Source organism: Poecilia formosa, unplaced genomic scaffold, assembly GCF_000485575.1.
Source record: "Poecilia formosa unplaced genomic scaffold, Poecilia_formosa-5.1.2 Scaffold81, whole genome shotgun sequence".
NCBI lineage: Eukaryota > Metazoa > Chordata > Actinopteri > Cyprinodontiformes > Poeciliidae > Poecilia > Poecilia formosa.
Genome location: NW_006800020.1, coordinates 1,105,862 through 1,123,600, shown reverse-complemented (window position 1 = coordinate 1,123,600; position 17,739 = coordinate 1,105,862). Strand labels below are relative to the sequence as shown.

The 17,739-nt window shown below is 39.4% G+C and overlaps 1 protein-coding gene across 1 annotated transcript in view; it reads left to right on the top strand.

The window, feature by feature from the left end:
* Positions 1–7,896: 7,896 nt before the first annotated feature.
* Positions 7,897–17,739, top strand: part of cunh15orf39 (chromosome unknown C15orf39 homolog) — an 18,651-nt gene continuing 8,808 nt past the window's right edge. Inside the window, exons 1-2 of the mRNA XM_007556812.2 lie at positions 7,897–8,415; positions 14,318–17,525. Coding sequence (XP_007556874.1) covers positions 14,360–17,525 — 3,166 coding nt within the window. The 5' untranslated portion in view covers positions 7,897–8,415; positions 14,318–14,359. The remainder of the gene's footprint in view (positions 8,416–14,317; positions 17,526–17,739) is intronic.

The window sequence follows — 17,739 nt, the reverse complement described above, 5'->3', positions numbered from 1 at the left end:
GAATGTCTTCTGTATTTACAGCAGGTTGTTCTAACCAACTTTTTTTCTTTTTTTTCTTTTACAACTGACACAAACACCAAAGGTCAACAATGAAGAATCCCAGTGATTGCAGTTGGTTTAGACATGTTTATGACTGTGAAAACCCTCATCCTCCTCTAACAAAGTGCATGAACCTGTCTGGAGTTTGTCTAGAGAAGACAGACAAAACATCGACTCATGAAACGAAACCGCACCATATAAAGCTTAGACTCTGTATATTGCCACCAAATCTGAAATGAAGCAAAAATGTCGCTGTTAAATAAATACATTTTCTTTATTTACTCAAGAGCTTAGTGGTTATTTGTGTTCTATACAGTTGCAACCTCATAGCGTTAGCTTGTGCTGCAAACAAAGCTGTCTCTCAATACATTTTGATGGCAGCAACCATTCCTCTGTTTTATCTCTTTAATCTTAACACACAGTTGCTTAATGCCACCACATGTTTATTTTAGCTGACTTAAAAATTGGCATTTGTTTTTTTTTTTTTTCTTCAAGAGGGTAGGCTTGAAGGAATTTTATTAGTTGTGTATTAATATGGGACAAGTTTTATAGATTTCTAAATGACGTGGTGAAAACTTGGGTTTCTTTTTTTGAACTGTAGAAGTATAAAATGAATGCAAGAATGCAAGAACTTAGTTTAAATACATCCAATGCAGTCCAGTCAGAGTCAGTTAAGTTCAATTCATCTAGTCCAGGCTTAATTATAACCCAACACAGTAAGATTCAGCTGATCGATTAATGCCAGTTAATAAAAACTAAACCAGCAGCACTTTCTATAAAAAACAAAATCAGAGACGCAAAGTGCAGAAAGTCAAATTAAGTGAGATTTAAAAGCTAAAGACCAAAAAGGATTAACCACACTAATTAACTGCATTAATGCATGTAAACTATCATTTAATTTTAAAAAAGACAACAAAGTGAAATATATATATTTTTCCATATAGTAAAAATACTTTTAACAATATTATTTTATTACAGGAGCTGCCTTGATGCCTGAGATTTTTTATTTTATTTTATTTTATTGCTCCTGAACCAGGCATACTCAGCTGATTAAAGTTTGACTTCCTAATCTGACATGGAGGGACCTGTCCAAGCAGGATGCATTGCAAGTTACAAGTAGGTCTCAAGTCTTTTCACCCAAGCCTCAAGGCATCCTTAAAGTTAAAATCTTGTACTTTTGAGTCTTAGAGAAGTAATTTGACCAAACATGAAACGTAATCTGTGCAATGACATCTTTGAGATTCAGATTACTTTAAAAGGTGTTTTGGTTTAGCTTCAAAAGTGTCTGAAAACCTGTGCTGATGTTGCTTTTTCAGTAAATATTAACCAAAACAAACAAAACAGCCATTAAATTTATTATGTTCTTTATATGTTCTTTATAGCAAACTCATTCATAATAAAACAAATATGTATGGCCTTCGATAAAAATAAATATATATTTTCATGTTAACCAAATGCAACAGTACAAACTTTTTACAATGTTGTTTTAGTGACATTAGGTAATGAAATAGCAGCTCGAATTATTTATATAAAAATTCATTTTATAAGTTATGATGTGAAGTTGCTATTTGCCATCATGGATGCAAATAAGCACAGAGACTGGTCACACAAACCTTGTAACCTCATGAATAAATTAACGAGCAAACAAAATTCTTGGTTGTTAAGATAGCAATAAGCATGAGTCATCATTTCTTGTGTCAGTTTGAATGTCAAAAAGAAACCTCTCCACTTTAGTTCTCACCGAACAGGTTTTTCTAACTGAAATATATTTATGGTTTAACCTGTGCCAGCAAATAAAAATATGTTATTTTAATTCTGGGGATTATGAGTATCTACGAGCCAAAGATGGCGTACACCCTGGACAAGTCATGTGAATACTTTCATAAATAAAATGGATTTTAGCATAACAGTCTTATTAACGTAACCTGACTGCTTTTCTTTTGTGACCTACTTCCTGTTTGGCTTAGGATATTAAGTCTTCTCAAATCAAAGGCTTCAAATTCAAGTCAAATCATAAGTAATTGGTGTGACAGTCAAGTTCCTTAATGAAATCATCAAGTGGAGTCTAAAGTCACAACATTTGTGATGAGTCTGATTCAATTCTAAGTCCCATGACTTGAGTCCACACCTCTGTTATCTATTGCTGCTCTCATAGACGGACCTATCTCTTGATGACGCTAGACTTGCTTGTGTCTCCACACTGGCTCTGCTGTGTTTTACAGGTGAGGCGGAAAGGGTTAGTTTACAAACCCTTTCTTTTAATTTACATGCAGTTCATCTCTCTTTTTATCCTGTTAACAGACTGATGTTAGTTTCATCTGTTAAAGGACTCAAGTTTCAGTGTTGTTTACCCGCTAGCCTAGGTTTACTCACGCCACGCTTTGCATCTTGAGGTGAACACTGATACATATAAAGGCTTCTCCAAATTGTACAGGAAGGCTTTTTTTTTACATAAGTGGGATTGCTTTTCTGCTAAAATGATTTTATTCCCTGAACAGTTTTTCCCCCCCAATTAAACAGTTTTTCTCTTTATATAGGTTAGCTACAGCTACTAAATGCAAATAATAAAAAATAAATAGTTTGAATCAATTCCTCAGTAAACAAAGCCTCCACCGAGACTGAGACTTTTTTTCCAATTCATAGTTATGCTAGTTCCTGTTGGCCTGTTACATTAAATTCCAATATTAACCTAACTGTTGCTATGTGACAAAACATGAAAAAGTGAGAAGTAAACTTTTGCAAGGCACTGAGAATGTACAGTCATGTCACAAAACACTTTTAATCCTTTACACTTTTTATCCTTTACAGAGAGACAGTTATCCCCGTAAAGGGTAATTATACCCTTTACAATTATATTCCCTAAGTGAATTAATTCCTTTTAGATAAACATTAATAATGACATTCTTGTGATCTCACGCACCTTGAGTCATCATTTACATGCACTTGCGAAACAAGTTCTTAATTCCCCAGAAGTGAATCTTTTCTCTTCAGTTGCACCATTTTTGTTTTGTTGTGTTTGTTCCACTGCTGCTCAGATAGTCATATTTTATCTCAGTTTATCTTACTTCTCACCAAATCCAGGGGCGCTGGAGGAAATTTGCTTTGCAAATAAGCTGCGGTGGGTGGGGGGTGTTCATTGTTACTGTTGAGCTGTTGAGGTTGCGGCACATGGAGCTGTGTGAGTGGCTCCCTAAATGAAAAGCATTCCTCCCTGAGCCATAACCTGTCCTGCAGCTATTGGTTGCTGCAAGATTCAGTTAATGAGGCCAGAAAAACATGACATCAACCGTATATTCAGAGGAGGGGAGTGTCAGAGCGGCCTTGGCAGAGTCGCGGGAGTTGGAAGCCAGCAGGTGCGTTGAAAAGAAATGAACAAAATGTTCCTACAACTTGGGATGAATCACAAAAATTTCACGGGGAGTGCATTCAGAGGTGATGTGAAAGAACTCAAGGTCAACGTTTGAAAGACAAATCAGTTTTTCACTGCAGCTATCGCATCTTATCAGTGGATGTCTTGAAAATGCATTTCAAATATCTATAGGATTTATCCTACGGCCACACCAGCTTATCACACCACTTGACAAATATAGTCCTGCTCTAATGATTTTTTTCCTCGCTATCAGTATTTTACAATGCACAAAGTGACAGCATTAAATTCACATATTTAGAAAACGCTGCTCCATTGCCTTGCAAAAGCATCTATTTATTTTTACGGTTTTAAAATTATCTTTTTTGCACCCTTAGCATTGTAACGTGTACAGAAATAAAATCAGAAACAGGGGAGATATTGCTTTGTAAGGATTTAAAATCTGCAAAGTAGACAGAGAATAGCTTTCTGGGTGCATCCCATATAAGACAAGCACCATTCCTGAAACTCGTTCTGCCACTTCAGTATTTGGAAATCGAACATACTGGACTCTCTAAGCTAGTTGACTCCTCCTTAGGATGAGTTTGTTTTGTTGAAAGATTAGGTAAATGACTCAGACATGCCTTTGAAAAGGTTTAAAGTGGTGGTGGAATGGCAGTCATTTTTTTTTCCTTTATCATGAATAAAGAGTGTGTGCAAAAATAGTAAAGAGATAACATAAAAAAACTTGGTGCACCATATCTGAAACTTATTTTGGAAAAGTTAATATCTGAAATTCAGACATGCTTTAATCTTGAAGCTAAACTAGTGATTTTAGAGAAAGAAGACATTTGGACCTCAAAGGGCTCGTTAAGAAAGAGATAGGCTATTTAACTGCGACATTTTAGAAAAACTAAAAAAAGAATGGATAATAAATCTTTAAACTCACTAAAGTATGTACACTTCTTAAATTTACAACAACAGAACATATTATTTATGGTTAACAAATTTCCACATTTCAATATTTTAAAATGAAAACACAAAACTTTTTATTTTTATTTTCCTGTTATCACAAAATCATATTTTCACTGCAAGTAAATGTTCAAATCATCTACAAGCAGCAGGAAATTTGGATTTTTATCACTTAAGGCCATTTCCTACTGAGAAACTACGATAAAAGCTGCATTATCAGTCGAGCAGAATGACTATGTTGGTAAGTCAAGTGTCAGTGTGCATGCACAGGAACACGTGCAGCCTGTGAGACTGATGCAACTCAAACAGTCTCCAGGCTCATCATGCTGTTAGTGGCCTCTGGGAATCTAAAGGAGGATTTCATCAGAAACTGCATCCTGAGAGATCACCTGCTCTGTTCCATGTGTCAACACAGCTCACTTTAAAGGCTTTGGAGAGACTGAAAAAGGTAAACACATCCTGGATTCAGTCAGGAGAAAGTAGAAATAGTTGTGGTTTATCAGCACTTTTTCTGTTTTCAATAGGATATGTGACAATATAGGCACATAAAAAATACTGCTAATGCAAAGTTACTGTTTTTGGTTCAAATATAAAAACATAAATACGCAAACCCTGTAGCTACATTGTAAGGAAAATGAGCAGCAATATGGAGCTTCTGGATTCGGTTTGCTTTTCTCCACCAGAATATGATTAATGTTCACAAGAAGAAAAAAACAAAACCAAAAACTGGGACAGGAACACTTTTTAACCTGTTACAAACAACTCAAATATGTTTTTTAATAAAATCTACATAGGTCAAACTTTGACAAACAAACAAAAATCTAAATCTCTGATATTTCACATATTCACTTTTTCAGAACAAATTTCAGATATGGTGCCTACTTAAATCCAAATCTCTGATCTCTTGATCAAGTTGCACCATATGCCTGACGACTGTAAGCGCTTTTTTATTTTATTTTATTTTTTTACATTGTATGTTTGAAGATTTGTCCCTGGATACCTTGTGTTGGTAAGCCTTAGGCTCTAATGCCATGGTAACTGGAAATAGGGGAGATGGGAAAGAGCTCGGCAGGGGAAACAAAACCCCTGGCACATCAGACAACCCCCCATCTTCTACCTGTAGAGCCACTGGGACCGATGCAAGTCACCCACTTGTCTAGACTAAACTGTGACAGCCCCTGTGGGACACATAAATTAGACTCTGGCTCACAGGTGAAAAAGGGAAAGACATGATGCAAGAGCGACAGTAAATTGACTCATTTAAAGGTTAAATCAAGTGAGCAGTGGAATAATTCAGCCTCTTTTTTTTAAACATCTCATCAGTCGTTTCATATAGAACCAAACACGACAAGAAAACAAATTTTAGCTTCTTTGACCTGAATGAGGAGACAAAGTTGCTTCTTTAGATTGTTGGACACACCGATGAGAAATGAAAAGTGGGTGATGACATGTGACAGCAGGTAAAACCCTGTTTGTTTGCAGTAATGGCACACTTGATTTTAACTTTGGTCAGCTAAAGTCAACCATTAACTATGTTGAGATGAGCTCAACAAATGGGAAAGCACAACTTTCTTTCAAAAGGGTTTAGACTTTCACAGTATGTTTTAATTTTAAATTTTAGCATAGGTGAACAGACATTTGTTAATCTTGGTTCTGCTGCGAAATAAACTCACACTTTCGGGTTTGGTGCATGGATGTTTTTTTAGCAGGAGTTTTGAAACTGAGAGTAACTCTGATGTTAAGCATAGCTGCACTTTTAGGTTTATAAATGTCATCAGGTTTTTAGGTGCCATGCAGTAATTTCTTTCAGCAACACACCCATACATTTATTTACTGTAATAAACATTATGTTTGGAAAAGACACAGTAAGCTACTTTATCAGATAGTGGTGCAATTAAAAAAACTAAACAAAAAAAAAACAAAAAAAAACTAGTGATTTGTTTAAGAATTCATATTCTTTAAAGTTCATATTCTTTGAAGATGTGCTATAGCCACAACTTCAATATATTTTACTGGAATTTTATGAAGTAGGTCATAAAAGGCATAAAAGGAAAATTGCACATTGTTTTCAAAAACTGTTATACATTTATACAGAGCCACATTTCCCCACAATACCCCTGTTCAAGATCCAGCCTAACAAGTTTGCTTCAGAAATAATTAGCAAAAGTTAGTAAGTAGAATCCCATTGTATCAGACTAAGGACAAAGACAAAGGTTCTGGGGGCCTTGAAGATTAGTTGGAGTACATTTGTGAACAAACACTATCAAGAAGACATAGGGTATGCCAGCCAACAGAGATAAAGTTGAAGAGAGTGGAAAATCACTGTTGGGTTATAAAACAATCATCTGTCCATCCACAGGCTTGGTGCCTGTCTCCAGTGGATACTGGGCGAGACTCTGGACAGGTCACCAGACCACTAAAGTGCAACACAGCCTTGCAAACACACGCCTAAGAACAATTTGGAGAGGGCAATAACAAGAGTCATGTTTTTAAAGTGGAGATAAGCCACATATGCACAGGGAGAACATACAAACTGCATGAGATTTGAACCCAGGACCTTCTTACCACAAGACAAAAATTTAAAGTGAAACTTTATTTTTTATTCACAACACTGATCATCACCTTAAGAGCAAAATCCTTACAGAGAAAACATGCTGTTCAGATACTATTCTTAATCAATCAGCATTGATCCTATTGTTTACAAGAAGAGCCATCATTATCCTGCTATATGATAATGATGGCAGCCTGTTAGAGCTAAAATGAAATGACTTAGATGAAAAAATATTCAAAACTTAGACTGGCTTAGTTCTTATTAATCCAACTGAGTGTCTGTGTCAAGATTTTAAAAATCTGACTGGGACCGAGAAGCTTTGAAAAGAATTAAATTTAAAAAAAAATAGTAACCACAAAAGAGGTGAGGCTGTAACAGGACACACATTTTCATTTTGAAAACCACAAATTACTTTTTCTTACTTTCTTAAACATTGGTTTAACTTTGTTTTGGTTTCTCTCACAAAAATCCAGAATGAGAAACATTGACTTTCTATGTATTTTTTATGGTTTTAAAGTTAGCCTTTTTTGGACCCTTAGCATTATAAAATGTACAGAAATGTTAGCCTAAAATTTTTAGCCTGCAAACAGTAAAATAATAATTTTAATATAATCTTAGGCATCAGTGTCCATTTTTACTCGTACATATCTGAATTTTTACATACTTAAAACTGACGACTGCATCTCTAATAGACGATAAGTTATGGGGAAAAAAAGGTAAAAATGTCACAGCTGGTTCCTTATCTCTCGAATTACTGAACTTTGTCTTCTGTCTGCTTTGCTTAGAGTTTTCAGTATTCCGTGAAGAATTGTATTCCACACAGCAGCATGCAATGTGAGGTCTCTTATCTACAGAGAGCGGCAGGAGCCTCGATTTGATTATAAAGTGCATTTGAAGAACGTCGGGGTCACAGGTTTACGAACCTTTTTTTAGTTTCAGAATTTTGGCGGATGTACACCAAATGTCAGCGGGGGTAAAAGAAAAAAAATAAATAAAAATAAATCGAAGACACTTCCGTCTGGTGACCGCGATTCCCCGAAGGATAACGAAAGTCGGATTTGAGGAAAGAGGGAGGCGTGACACTAATAGAGGAGCGCGATCTGTCAGTGAACAAACATTCAGAAGTCCCAACTTCAGTTTAGGTGCCAGCTGGCCGCCGGGTATTAAGGATATACAGCCAATAAAAGCGAAGGAGTCACCAGCGGGAAAACGTCCCATGTGAGGAAAACAAGCCTTGGTTTGACTCGGGGTATAACTCCGCCTATTGATCAAAGACCATCCTCCACCCTTTTGTCTTTTCTCTACTTTGTTAACTTCACTAAAAGCCTCGTGGATTTGCGGCCAGCTGCGCAAACCTTTTGGCATGCCTCCGTCCTTACTTGGTGGGATTTTAACGCATTGGAGCTGAATAACAACATAAGCTGATTGGAGATTTCGAACCCTATTTTATTACCATTAAATCGACTTTCATGGAGTTTATGGGGAGATTATTTACGAAAGCGAAAAGGTAAGATTATTTGTTTTTGTTGTTTATGTATATTAAACTGTTCAGTCTGGGTGATGGCAAGCTTTTGAAGAGGTAAAACACAATCTCTAATCCAATTCTCTTATAACAATCAAAGCAATGACACACGTCCTGAGCGCTTGAAACGCTGTTTTTTGCCACTGTGTGGTTTCTTCTTTTTTAATTTAACCATGGCTGACGGCGCTCTGAAAGCAGCTTGTATGAAAATAAGCCGCACAATGATCGAAAGCTAAAACTCGTCAATTATTTCCATATTATTTGCGTCCTCCTTCTATCAAATTAAGCCGGGGCAGTTGGGACAGGCAGGGACAACGAGCCTGTGTTTACTCATTCCTCAAAACATGCAAACCACCCGGATACCAGGAGAAGCTGAAAGGCAACTTTTTTTCCCTCTCTCAACTTGAAGTTCCGTTTCAGACTGAGACACTTTTTATTACATGGCGGAAATAATTATTTCTCCTTTCGCGAACAAATGTATGTAGCAGCACAAATAAATAACGACAGTGATGTGAAGTTTTCAGTGCATTCTCGAGGTCTCGCGTGGTTTGTGGCCTGTCAGTGTGGACGGTTTGCTTTCGGAAGTCACACTCCATCACCCTTGCCCTACAGATCATGGGAGTGGGAGGGCGAGAGCGCCCGGGTACGCACGCGCGCACACACACACGCTACTCTTCACGCCTGCACGCGCACCCTTGACAGCGCGCGCCTTCCGTCCGTCGAAAACAGCTCTTCTGCTGCTGCTGTTTCCTCCTCCACTCTCTTTTTTCTCACTGTGAAAGGTGTCAACAGGATGAAGTGATAACATCTGTTAACGTTGCAGGCCAGTGTAAGGCAAGAGGTTGGATGAAACCATGTTGTGTCTAATCCTGTACATCTTCATTTTGGTTGTATAGGCCACGGTTTTTTTTCCGGATGCACATGTGATCACGGGATCTGATAGAGCTACTTCAGCGCATATTTTCAGATATTTTTGGTAGCTTCAGTTTGGCAGCTGGTCATAACACATCAGTGGTGTGTGCTGGGTTGTGACTAAAGAAGGTCTATGACAGTTTTAAAAAACTGCTTGGCCTCCATGTTTATTACTGTTGTGTCAAAAATAAGTCTCTTTCTCGCTCTTTTTTTTAACCACACTTTGAATGTTACTTCTAAGAGACAGAAAAAATAAATCAGCTAAATTAAATCACATGCAACATGCAGTTTTCCAATAATATGTACATCCATCTACTGGTTTCCTCTTATCTAACAACTTCAGGAGGGAAGCCTAGACATCTCTCTGCCCTGGTGACCCTCACAAGCTCACCCTGAGGCATTCCCACCCAGGCTAGGAGGGATGTATAGTCCCTCCAGAGTAATCTGGATCTCATTCCAGTTAAAAAAAAATAAATAAAAAAATTTGCCTCACTTTTAAAATCATGAATTTATTGAGCTTTATAAAGCTCAATAATTTAAAGTTCCGGAAATGGAACTCGCCTTTCCATTTCCGGAAAGGCGAGTTCAATTTCTCAAGAGCCATTCAGTCTTGATTGCTGCCAGACCTATGGCATTAACAACAAATCTGTTAAATTGAATCTCTCTGACAACATGAAAGAAAGTGAAAGATCTCAAAAGGTAACATATCGGGCCCTGACCTAAAGAAATGGAAGAACAGATGAGCGACAAGGTCATTAAAGGTTACAAAGTCATTTTTAAGGGTTTGGGGTGGGAGCCTTACTCCACAAAGGGAGAAAACATGGAACACTGAACATTCCCAGGAATGTTTGACTTACCAAAATGACTTCAAGAGTGCATTGACAACCTCACTCTAGAAGTCAGAAAAACAAAACAAACATCATCTGCAACACTGCAGATCTCACTTACCTCAGCTAAGGCCAGTTTTCACAACTCGACAATAAAGAAAAAGAGGCTGCACAGAAATTGCATCCATGGCAGAGTTGCAAGTAGAAAGCCACAGGTGACCAAAAAGAACACAAACACTCATTGCATTTCCCCAAAAAAACATTTTGATCATCCACAAGATCTTTGGGGGGAAAAAAATCTGAAAAATGTCCATTCCATTACATAAAGTCAACACAGCTTTTCATAACATTGACTTCAAACTGACAGCTCTACATGGTGTTTGGAGTGTGATGGTGTTTGGCTACGTTGCTGCTTCAGGACCTGGACGAACCATGAGTTTTATTGTCTTTCAGGAAATTCTGAAGAAACATATTAGGTCATCAAAATGTGATAAGTTCAAAGCCACTCAAGAATGAAAGATAATTTTCTGAAACACAAACGATCCACCTCTGACTGGCTCAAAAATAAAAATAAATCCATATAGGTTTTGGAATGGCCTAATTAAAGTTCAAATCTGAATCTGATTGAGAGGACCTTAAACTGAGCACTGACTAAAACAACCATTTCTGCTTGAAGAGTAGAAACCTCAGACTGATTGCAGGCCTGCTCCAGGGTTAAAAGGTGAATGAATATATTTCAATGTTTGATTGAATTAAACCATTGCATTGAATGCATAGTAAAGTAAGTAATGTGTAATTCTGATCATTTATATTAAAATATAGTCAACTTTTACTATTATAGAAAAAGCACCTTATAAATGTTACACTTTCTGATTCAATATTTTGCATCAGAATAAAAAAAATAAATTTCTCAGTGGCTAATTGTATTTATGTGTGACCCCAAATAATTGGTTGATATACAAGCATTGCAAATGAACCAGTAACACTGATGTTACTGGTTCAGTAACTGAACCAGTAACATCAGTCCCTTGGCCAATGACATGCCAAGGGACTGCACTTGTAAATGTCTAATTGGCTCAAATTAATGATGAGTGGGTCAAATACAGAAAAACAATTGTGTTTTCTTCCCTCTTCAGTAAATTAATCAAAACTGAGAACCATTGCAGCGTCGTTGCTATCCCTATTAGTCATGATTAAGTGGACAAAAGATATGAATTATTTTTATGAGAAGGAAATCGGCAAAAGATGTGGCCTGCAAATAGACTGACAATTTGTCAAACACCCAGTAAGCCTCATTTAATGTAGTTACGAGAAATGATGTGAACTAACCCTGATTTGACCTGAAGTCTATTCTCTTTAAAGTGATTTGAGAGATCACAATGTTCCCTCCCTCATGGTACTTGCAGCACTTTGTGACTCACAGCTCTTCTGACAGGGCTGAAGAGGAAACAAGAAAGGGGAGAAGAGCTACTTCTGTATTTCTAACTTTCTACACAGAAGTGGACCGTAGGGTGCAGACCCAGTGACAACGCTGAAAATGCAGTGATGTTTTTTTTTTTAAATGCAGTTTCATTTATCTTTTACTTGTGCTGCTGTTTGTTTTTTTTAATGTTGTCAGACCTCATGGCTACCATGGATTTTTGGGGTAATGATTTATGTGGGCTGTAAATGATTTATATTGTAGAATATAAAACAACATGCCACTAAAGTTGGGTAGTTTATAAATCCGTCTAACAAGAGTAATAAAATGTTAATCACTTTATTAACTTTATTTTCTGCTGGCAATTTCCTGCTGCAAATCCTCTCTCAAACACTTGACATGCAAGACATCAAACTAAATGATATGCACTTTCAGCTATTGTTCAGACTAAGGATAATGATTTCAATTTGTTTTTTTTTTTTAAAATGCAGTAAGCAGAAGACTAGTAAAAAAGGATCTGAGTCAGTTCCACCCAGACATTAAAAAAGTGCAGAAAAAAAGGAACTGTTGCATCTCTTGCAAGTTTTGTGGTAACAAAATGCAGAATAGAAACACAAAGTCCTCTTTGCTGTTTTGCTGTCCTATGTTGTAAACACAAGACGAGGCATGCATGCCAGATTTGGGAACACATTCTGCTTTGACGAAATGTTCCCACCTGACAGCGACAAGTGATTCGGGCATCTGAAACAACCAAAACAAGCTGATAACAGATGAAGCGTGTTTTAAAAGTAATTTCAGGCATTCCATTGTGTCGTAGTTCCCACGCTTGAAGTGAAATATCATCCAACCGAATCAACAGGCTGCTTAGGAAATTGCTCCCATTCTCTCTGTTTCTCAGTCACTGCAGTCCTTGCAAAAGTGGTAAATAAATCATCCTCAAGCATTCCTCAGATTGTAACTTTACTGCCACTTGTTGCACAGTGTTTCCACCGTTTCTGTGAATCAGCTGATAAGAGTTAGTGTGACCTGTGTGATAAACCACAAGATTCGTCAAGGTTGCGAAATGCCCTCAAACAGTTTTTATCTAATGACAACTCTGCTATGAGAACAAATTGGCCGCATTTCTTCTAGTTGTCTACACTTCCAAAGTGGGAGAATGTTCAAGATGGCTGTTCTGAATCAGCTGCAAATACAGGTGCACGTCGATACACGTCAAGTTTGAAAGGCTAATTTATTTCAGTAATTCTATTTGAAAAGTGAGATTTATCACACTTGTATGTATTTCAAGTGTACATTTTTTTTTATCAAGTTTTGATGATTATAGCTTGCAGCTAATTAAAACTAAAACTATAGTTTTGCAAAAAATAACAGAATTGCATAAGACCAATAAAACGGAAGTGCTGTCCTACTGACAGAGATGCCCATCTACTGCAGTATATGCATTCAAACCTTGAGATGTGCATTGCATTAACTACTGTTCAATGCAGCAAAGCATGGAGGCAATCAGGCTGTGAGGTGTTGAGGAAGCGCAGGCGGCTTTGACACCAGCTTTCCGATCTTCTGCATAGTTTGGTCTGCTAAACGCAGGGATGCCATTCTCATCAAACAGTGTTCTGGTACTTTTGCACAGTCATGCTGAAAAATTGTTTCTGTATCTTGATAAAGCTTGCTGGCAGAGGGAAGCATGCAGCAGTGTTAAAATTTGCTGGTGGCTTAATAAAGCAATGTGGGCAGACATTCAAATGGCATGGCTCCAAAAGTCATCAATGATTAGAAACTTCACACTGGATTTCAAGCAGCATGGATTCTTTGTCTCTCCACACTACCTCCAGGCTGTGGGAATCTGATTTCCAAAGGAAACATAAAATTGAATTTAATCTGACAAAACACTTTTGACTACTGAGCAATTGTCCGGTCCTTTACCACCCTGGCCAAGGTAAAAGTATGTTGATGCCATCTCTGGTTCAGGCGTGGCTTAAGACAAACCATGTAATTAATGATTTTAGCTCTTGTCCTGGATACATGTGCTTGAGTTGGCTCTTCAAGCTCTGACTCCTCCTACAGACTACACCTTCTGAATCCATCCAAAACTTTTGACAGAGCTTAGCTCCACAAACCTCTCAAAACTACTGTTATCCTTGTTACTTGGGCACTTTTTTTTCTACCACTCAACTTTCCCAATAAATGCTTGAGTAAAGCTTATTGACGTGGCAGAAGACATTGCCTGGCTGCTGGATAACGGTCAGTTTATCAGTTTTACTCATGGATGTGCTGGCCATAACATTACCATAACTTAATATTTCTTTATTTAAATAGTTTTTTTTACTGGGCTTGTAAGATTTTTATGTATCATCATTAAATTTTGGGCTCTAGATGGATAGCTTTTATTAATCCCAAAAGGGAAATCTGATTATCAGCAGTAATGATGATCGATGGAGCCTGATGGCAACAGGCATAAATGACTTCCTGTATCGTTCCTTTGAGCATCTGGGTCTGGTAACGATCCAGCTCCTGGGATTGAAGTGGCAGAGATTTGTTGCATGAACATCAAAATGAACTGAGATAAAACCTTGAAATCCATTTGTGTGTGTTTTTATAAATCTATTCTAAACTTGTTTTTAATGATTGTTCCTATTGAGAATGTTAGTTTTTAATATTGTAATATTTTTGAAGTGCCTGTTTTATTGCTAATATTGAAATCCCACATCATTTTCATATATTTTCTCAGGTTTGGAGTCGTATCAGTTAATCGCAACAACATCGCCAGACAATGAGCCGCGAATCGATGCAGACCCTCTCAGACCCAGTGTTTCGGAGAACGATGCCCTTATTTGACGGAACAGCAGCATCCAGCGGACTCTCAAAACCACAAGCCATGTCTGGTTTCCTGGGTAAACAGACTCTGCAGTACAATGGAGCCTATTTTACTTATGAACCCAGATTAAAGGACAGGGATGGATTCACCCCTCCTTGGAGTCACTCGAAGATATCTCCAATGGATGACAGAAGTCCTGTAAGTAACCTCTCTGGGATGATACAGAACCACATGGCATACAGGAAAGACGGCACTTCTTCAGAGGCAGGTCATCACACCCCAGTTAAGAAGGGTTTTACAGTTTACACTAAAAGTCCTGAGATAAACAATTCAACAACTGCTTCCTCTGGAGTTATTAGAAAACCAAGGCCAGGAGGCGAGAATGCCCCCTCCCCATCGCAAAGCTCTGTTTACCTGGCGATCCCTAAACCAGTTTATGGACTTAGTCCCTGCTGTACTGAGCTGGGCTGTGTGCTAGGACACCGATACGGCATGGAGCACATCTCTCCAAGGATAACAAACACTGTCTACGAACACGAGTGGATGCAAACCAATGGCCACTACCTTGAAAAGCTTCCTATTCAGAGAAAAGACGCACTGCTGCAGCAGAAAGACTTGCAGTTTGAATGCAGTGCAGAACAGCTGAAGAGGGCAACTGTGGAGGCCTACAGTCCGAACAGGGTAAGGAGACTGCCCTCTGTCATTGAGCCAATCTACAGCAGCTACTCCTGCACCCCAACTCGCACACTGTTTAGTTCTTTCAGAGAGCCCAGCAGTCGGCAGCTGCAAACCTCCCCCGCAGGCTACCCCGGCCTGTACGCCCCCCACCCCACATATGAACATATGACCTCAGAGGTTTATCAGGAATGTTCTCCCATGTCCAAATATGGCCAGCTAGCACAGCACCCAGGGCTTTACTACTCCCAGACAAACGGAGAGGCAGAAAACGGGACACAGAGGAAGGAGAGTGGTAGTAAGCAGGGAGAAGATGGCCCTCTCCTTCATAAACACTCAATCCCAAGCCCCCGAGAGCATTATGTAGCTCCTCCGCCACATCACGCTGATATTCCTCTGTCCTGCACTGAAATGTTGCCAAATCATTCCTTTATACCTGGTTATGACTATCCATCTTATACAGTTCCAAGATTTCACTTGAATGCAGGCCAAATCAGAGCCCCTTTAAAAAGGCAAAATCCACTGTCTGCATTTCACCCAAGTCAAATGAATGCTTCCTCATCCAGCCAACACATGGATGTCCCTACAGCCAAAGAGAAACCCAACACCGCTGTGCACATTGACCACCTTCACGGTGCGTCGTCATTCATACGGGTGAACAAAAGCAGTCCTGCCAGATGTTTAATCCCATCTGCTGTCTCGCCATCCAGAATACAAGTTAGCAGGTTTTTCCAGCCGTTCACCAGCCTGCACATAGACCCAGCAGTCCATCCACAACCTGCCAGTAACACTGATAGGATCGTAGACCGTTCCCGTGGTGAAGCTCAAGTAAGACAGTCAAAAAGCCTCCCAGTTTCCCCAGCACCGTGGCTGCCCCCGTCACCCTGTCGCAGCTCGGAAAGAACCCATGCAGCTGTGCCCAATAATGTCAGAAAAATTATCTACTCCCCCACTGTTAAAACAGGAAGCAAGCACAATGGGCCAGTGTCCGACGCAGGAACCAGCGACTATAAAAAGTGCCTAAAGAGGAGTGTTTCTCACTCATCTCACCCAGTCAGAATAAAAGATGAGGATGTGTATGAGGTGGAATGCACCAACAACAAACGACAAAAGGTGGAAACGGAGAAAGCTAAGGCAAGTAATAAAACTGATTCTCCTCCTATGCCAGTTATTGACAATGTGTTCAGCTTGGCCCCTTGCCAGCCGCACCTGCAGGAATCTGGAGATTTGTTTCCAGGAAGAGTAACTCAGAAAATCAGCCAGACTTCTGGGAAGCAGGACAACAAACTCAAACAAAGCACCAAAGAGAAGAGATTGGTTCAAAATGATCAGGAGTCTGTCATCTGCCTGGACTCTAAATGCTCATCAGAAACCTCGGCTGATGAGTCTTCTGCGGAAACTAAAGTGATTAAAGTGGAGAAAGCGGATTCACCAGATGCCGACGCCTCTGCAGAGAGTCAAAAGCATCACAGAGAGTCAAAAGCATCACACAGCAAAGTGGAGATGATGAATGAGTCTGAGGAGACTGAATCGTCTGTCAGTGTGCCTGTGGCGTCAAAAGAGAAATGTGAATCCAATGAACTAGAAAATAAGTCTTTATTTGCAAGTGAAAATACAACTTCAGAAGAGTTGAAACCTGCTGAGTTGATTGTCCCAATAGACCTGGATAATCCGGATGAGACGGCAAAGAAACAGGCAGTTGCATTACAACCACAAGCCAGCGTTTTGCAGCCTCCAGGGAAAGTCAGTTTTAAAAGCATTCCTCCTCATTGTCTTAAACTTTCCACCTACAATATTATCATTCCTGATGGCAAGCACTGCAAGATTGCTCTACCTGCAAAGCAAATTCCACCTGCACAGCCCGTAACTGTTCTCACAGCTAAAGAAGAGCCCCAATCCCCAGTACGCAAGCACTTCTTAGAATTGCATCAGTTTCTCTGCAGCTTGATATCCAAGTCTGTGTCTGCCTCTTCAGAGGAAGACCTCAAAAACTGGCTGTCTCAGCTGGAAATATCTGAACCTTCTTCTCATTTGAGTAATGTCCAGAGAGTGCCCTGCCTCTTGGGCGCAAAGGCGAGAGAGGTGTGGATCAACAAGGAGATCAAAGCAGCCCTCCAGGAGGTCCTAAAGAGGCTGAGGGAGTACACGGCTCAGAAGCGCTGTCCCTTTCCGCACGTGATGCGGACGGGCACGGTGTTTCTCCCCATGCTGGTTGTGAAGGAGCTGCTGTTTCCAACAGTCCAGAGCTGCTTCGTCGACAAGGTGCTGCAGGAGCACAAGGTGGAGCTGCGGCCCACGACGCTCTCTGAAGAAAAGATCCTCATCCAGCTTCATAAGCGAGCTTGTTCCTCCAAGCTCAGGAGGCTGATGTCCCTCAAACACCTGCCGGACATTTACACAGAGATGGTCAACCTGCTGTACTACACGGACGTCTGCAAGCACCTGGGTGAGTACATTCTCCCTGCAGGCCTGTTTAAATGGGTCGTTTATTAAGGACCCACTGCAAATGGATTGCTGTTGTTGAGTCAGAGACTTCCTGCTTTGTTTGGGATGATTTCTCCAGTTCTTCCCTACTAAACCTTGCAACAACTGCTTTGATAAGGATATGCTTCCTAATTACTCATCAGGACATACTGGATACAAAGTATTACAATGATCAT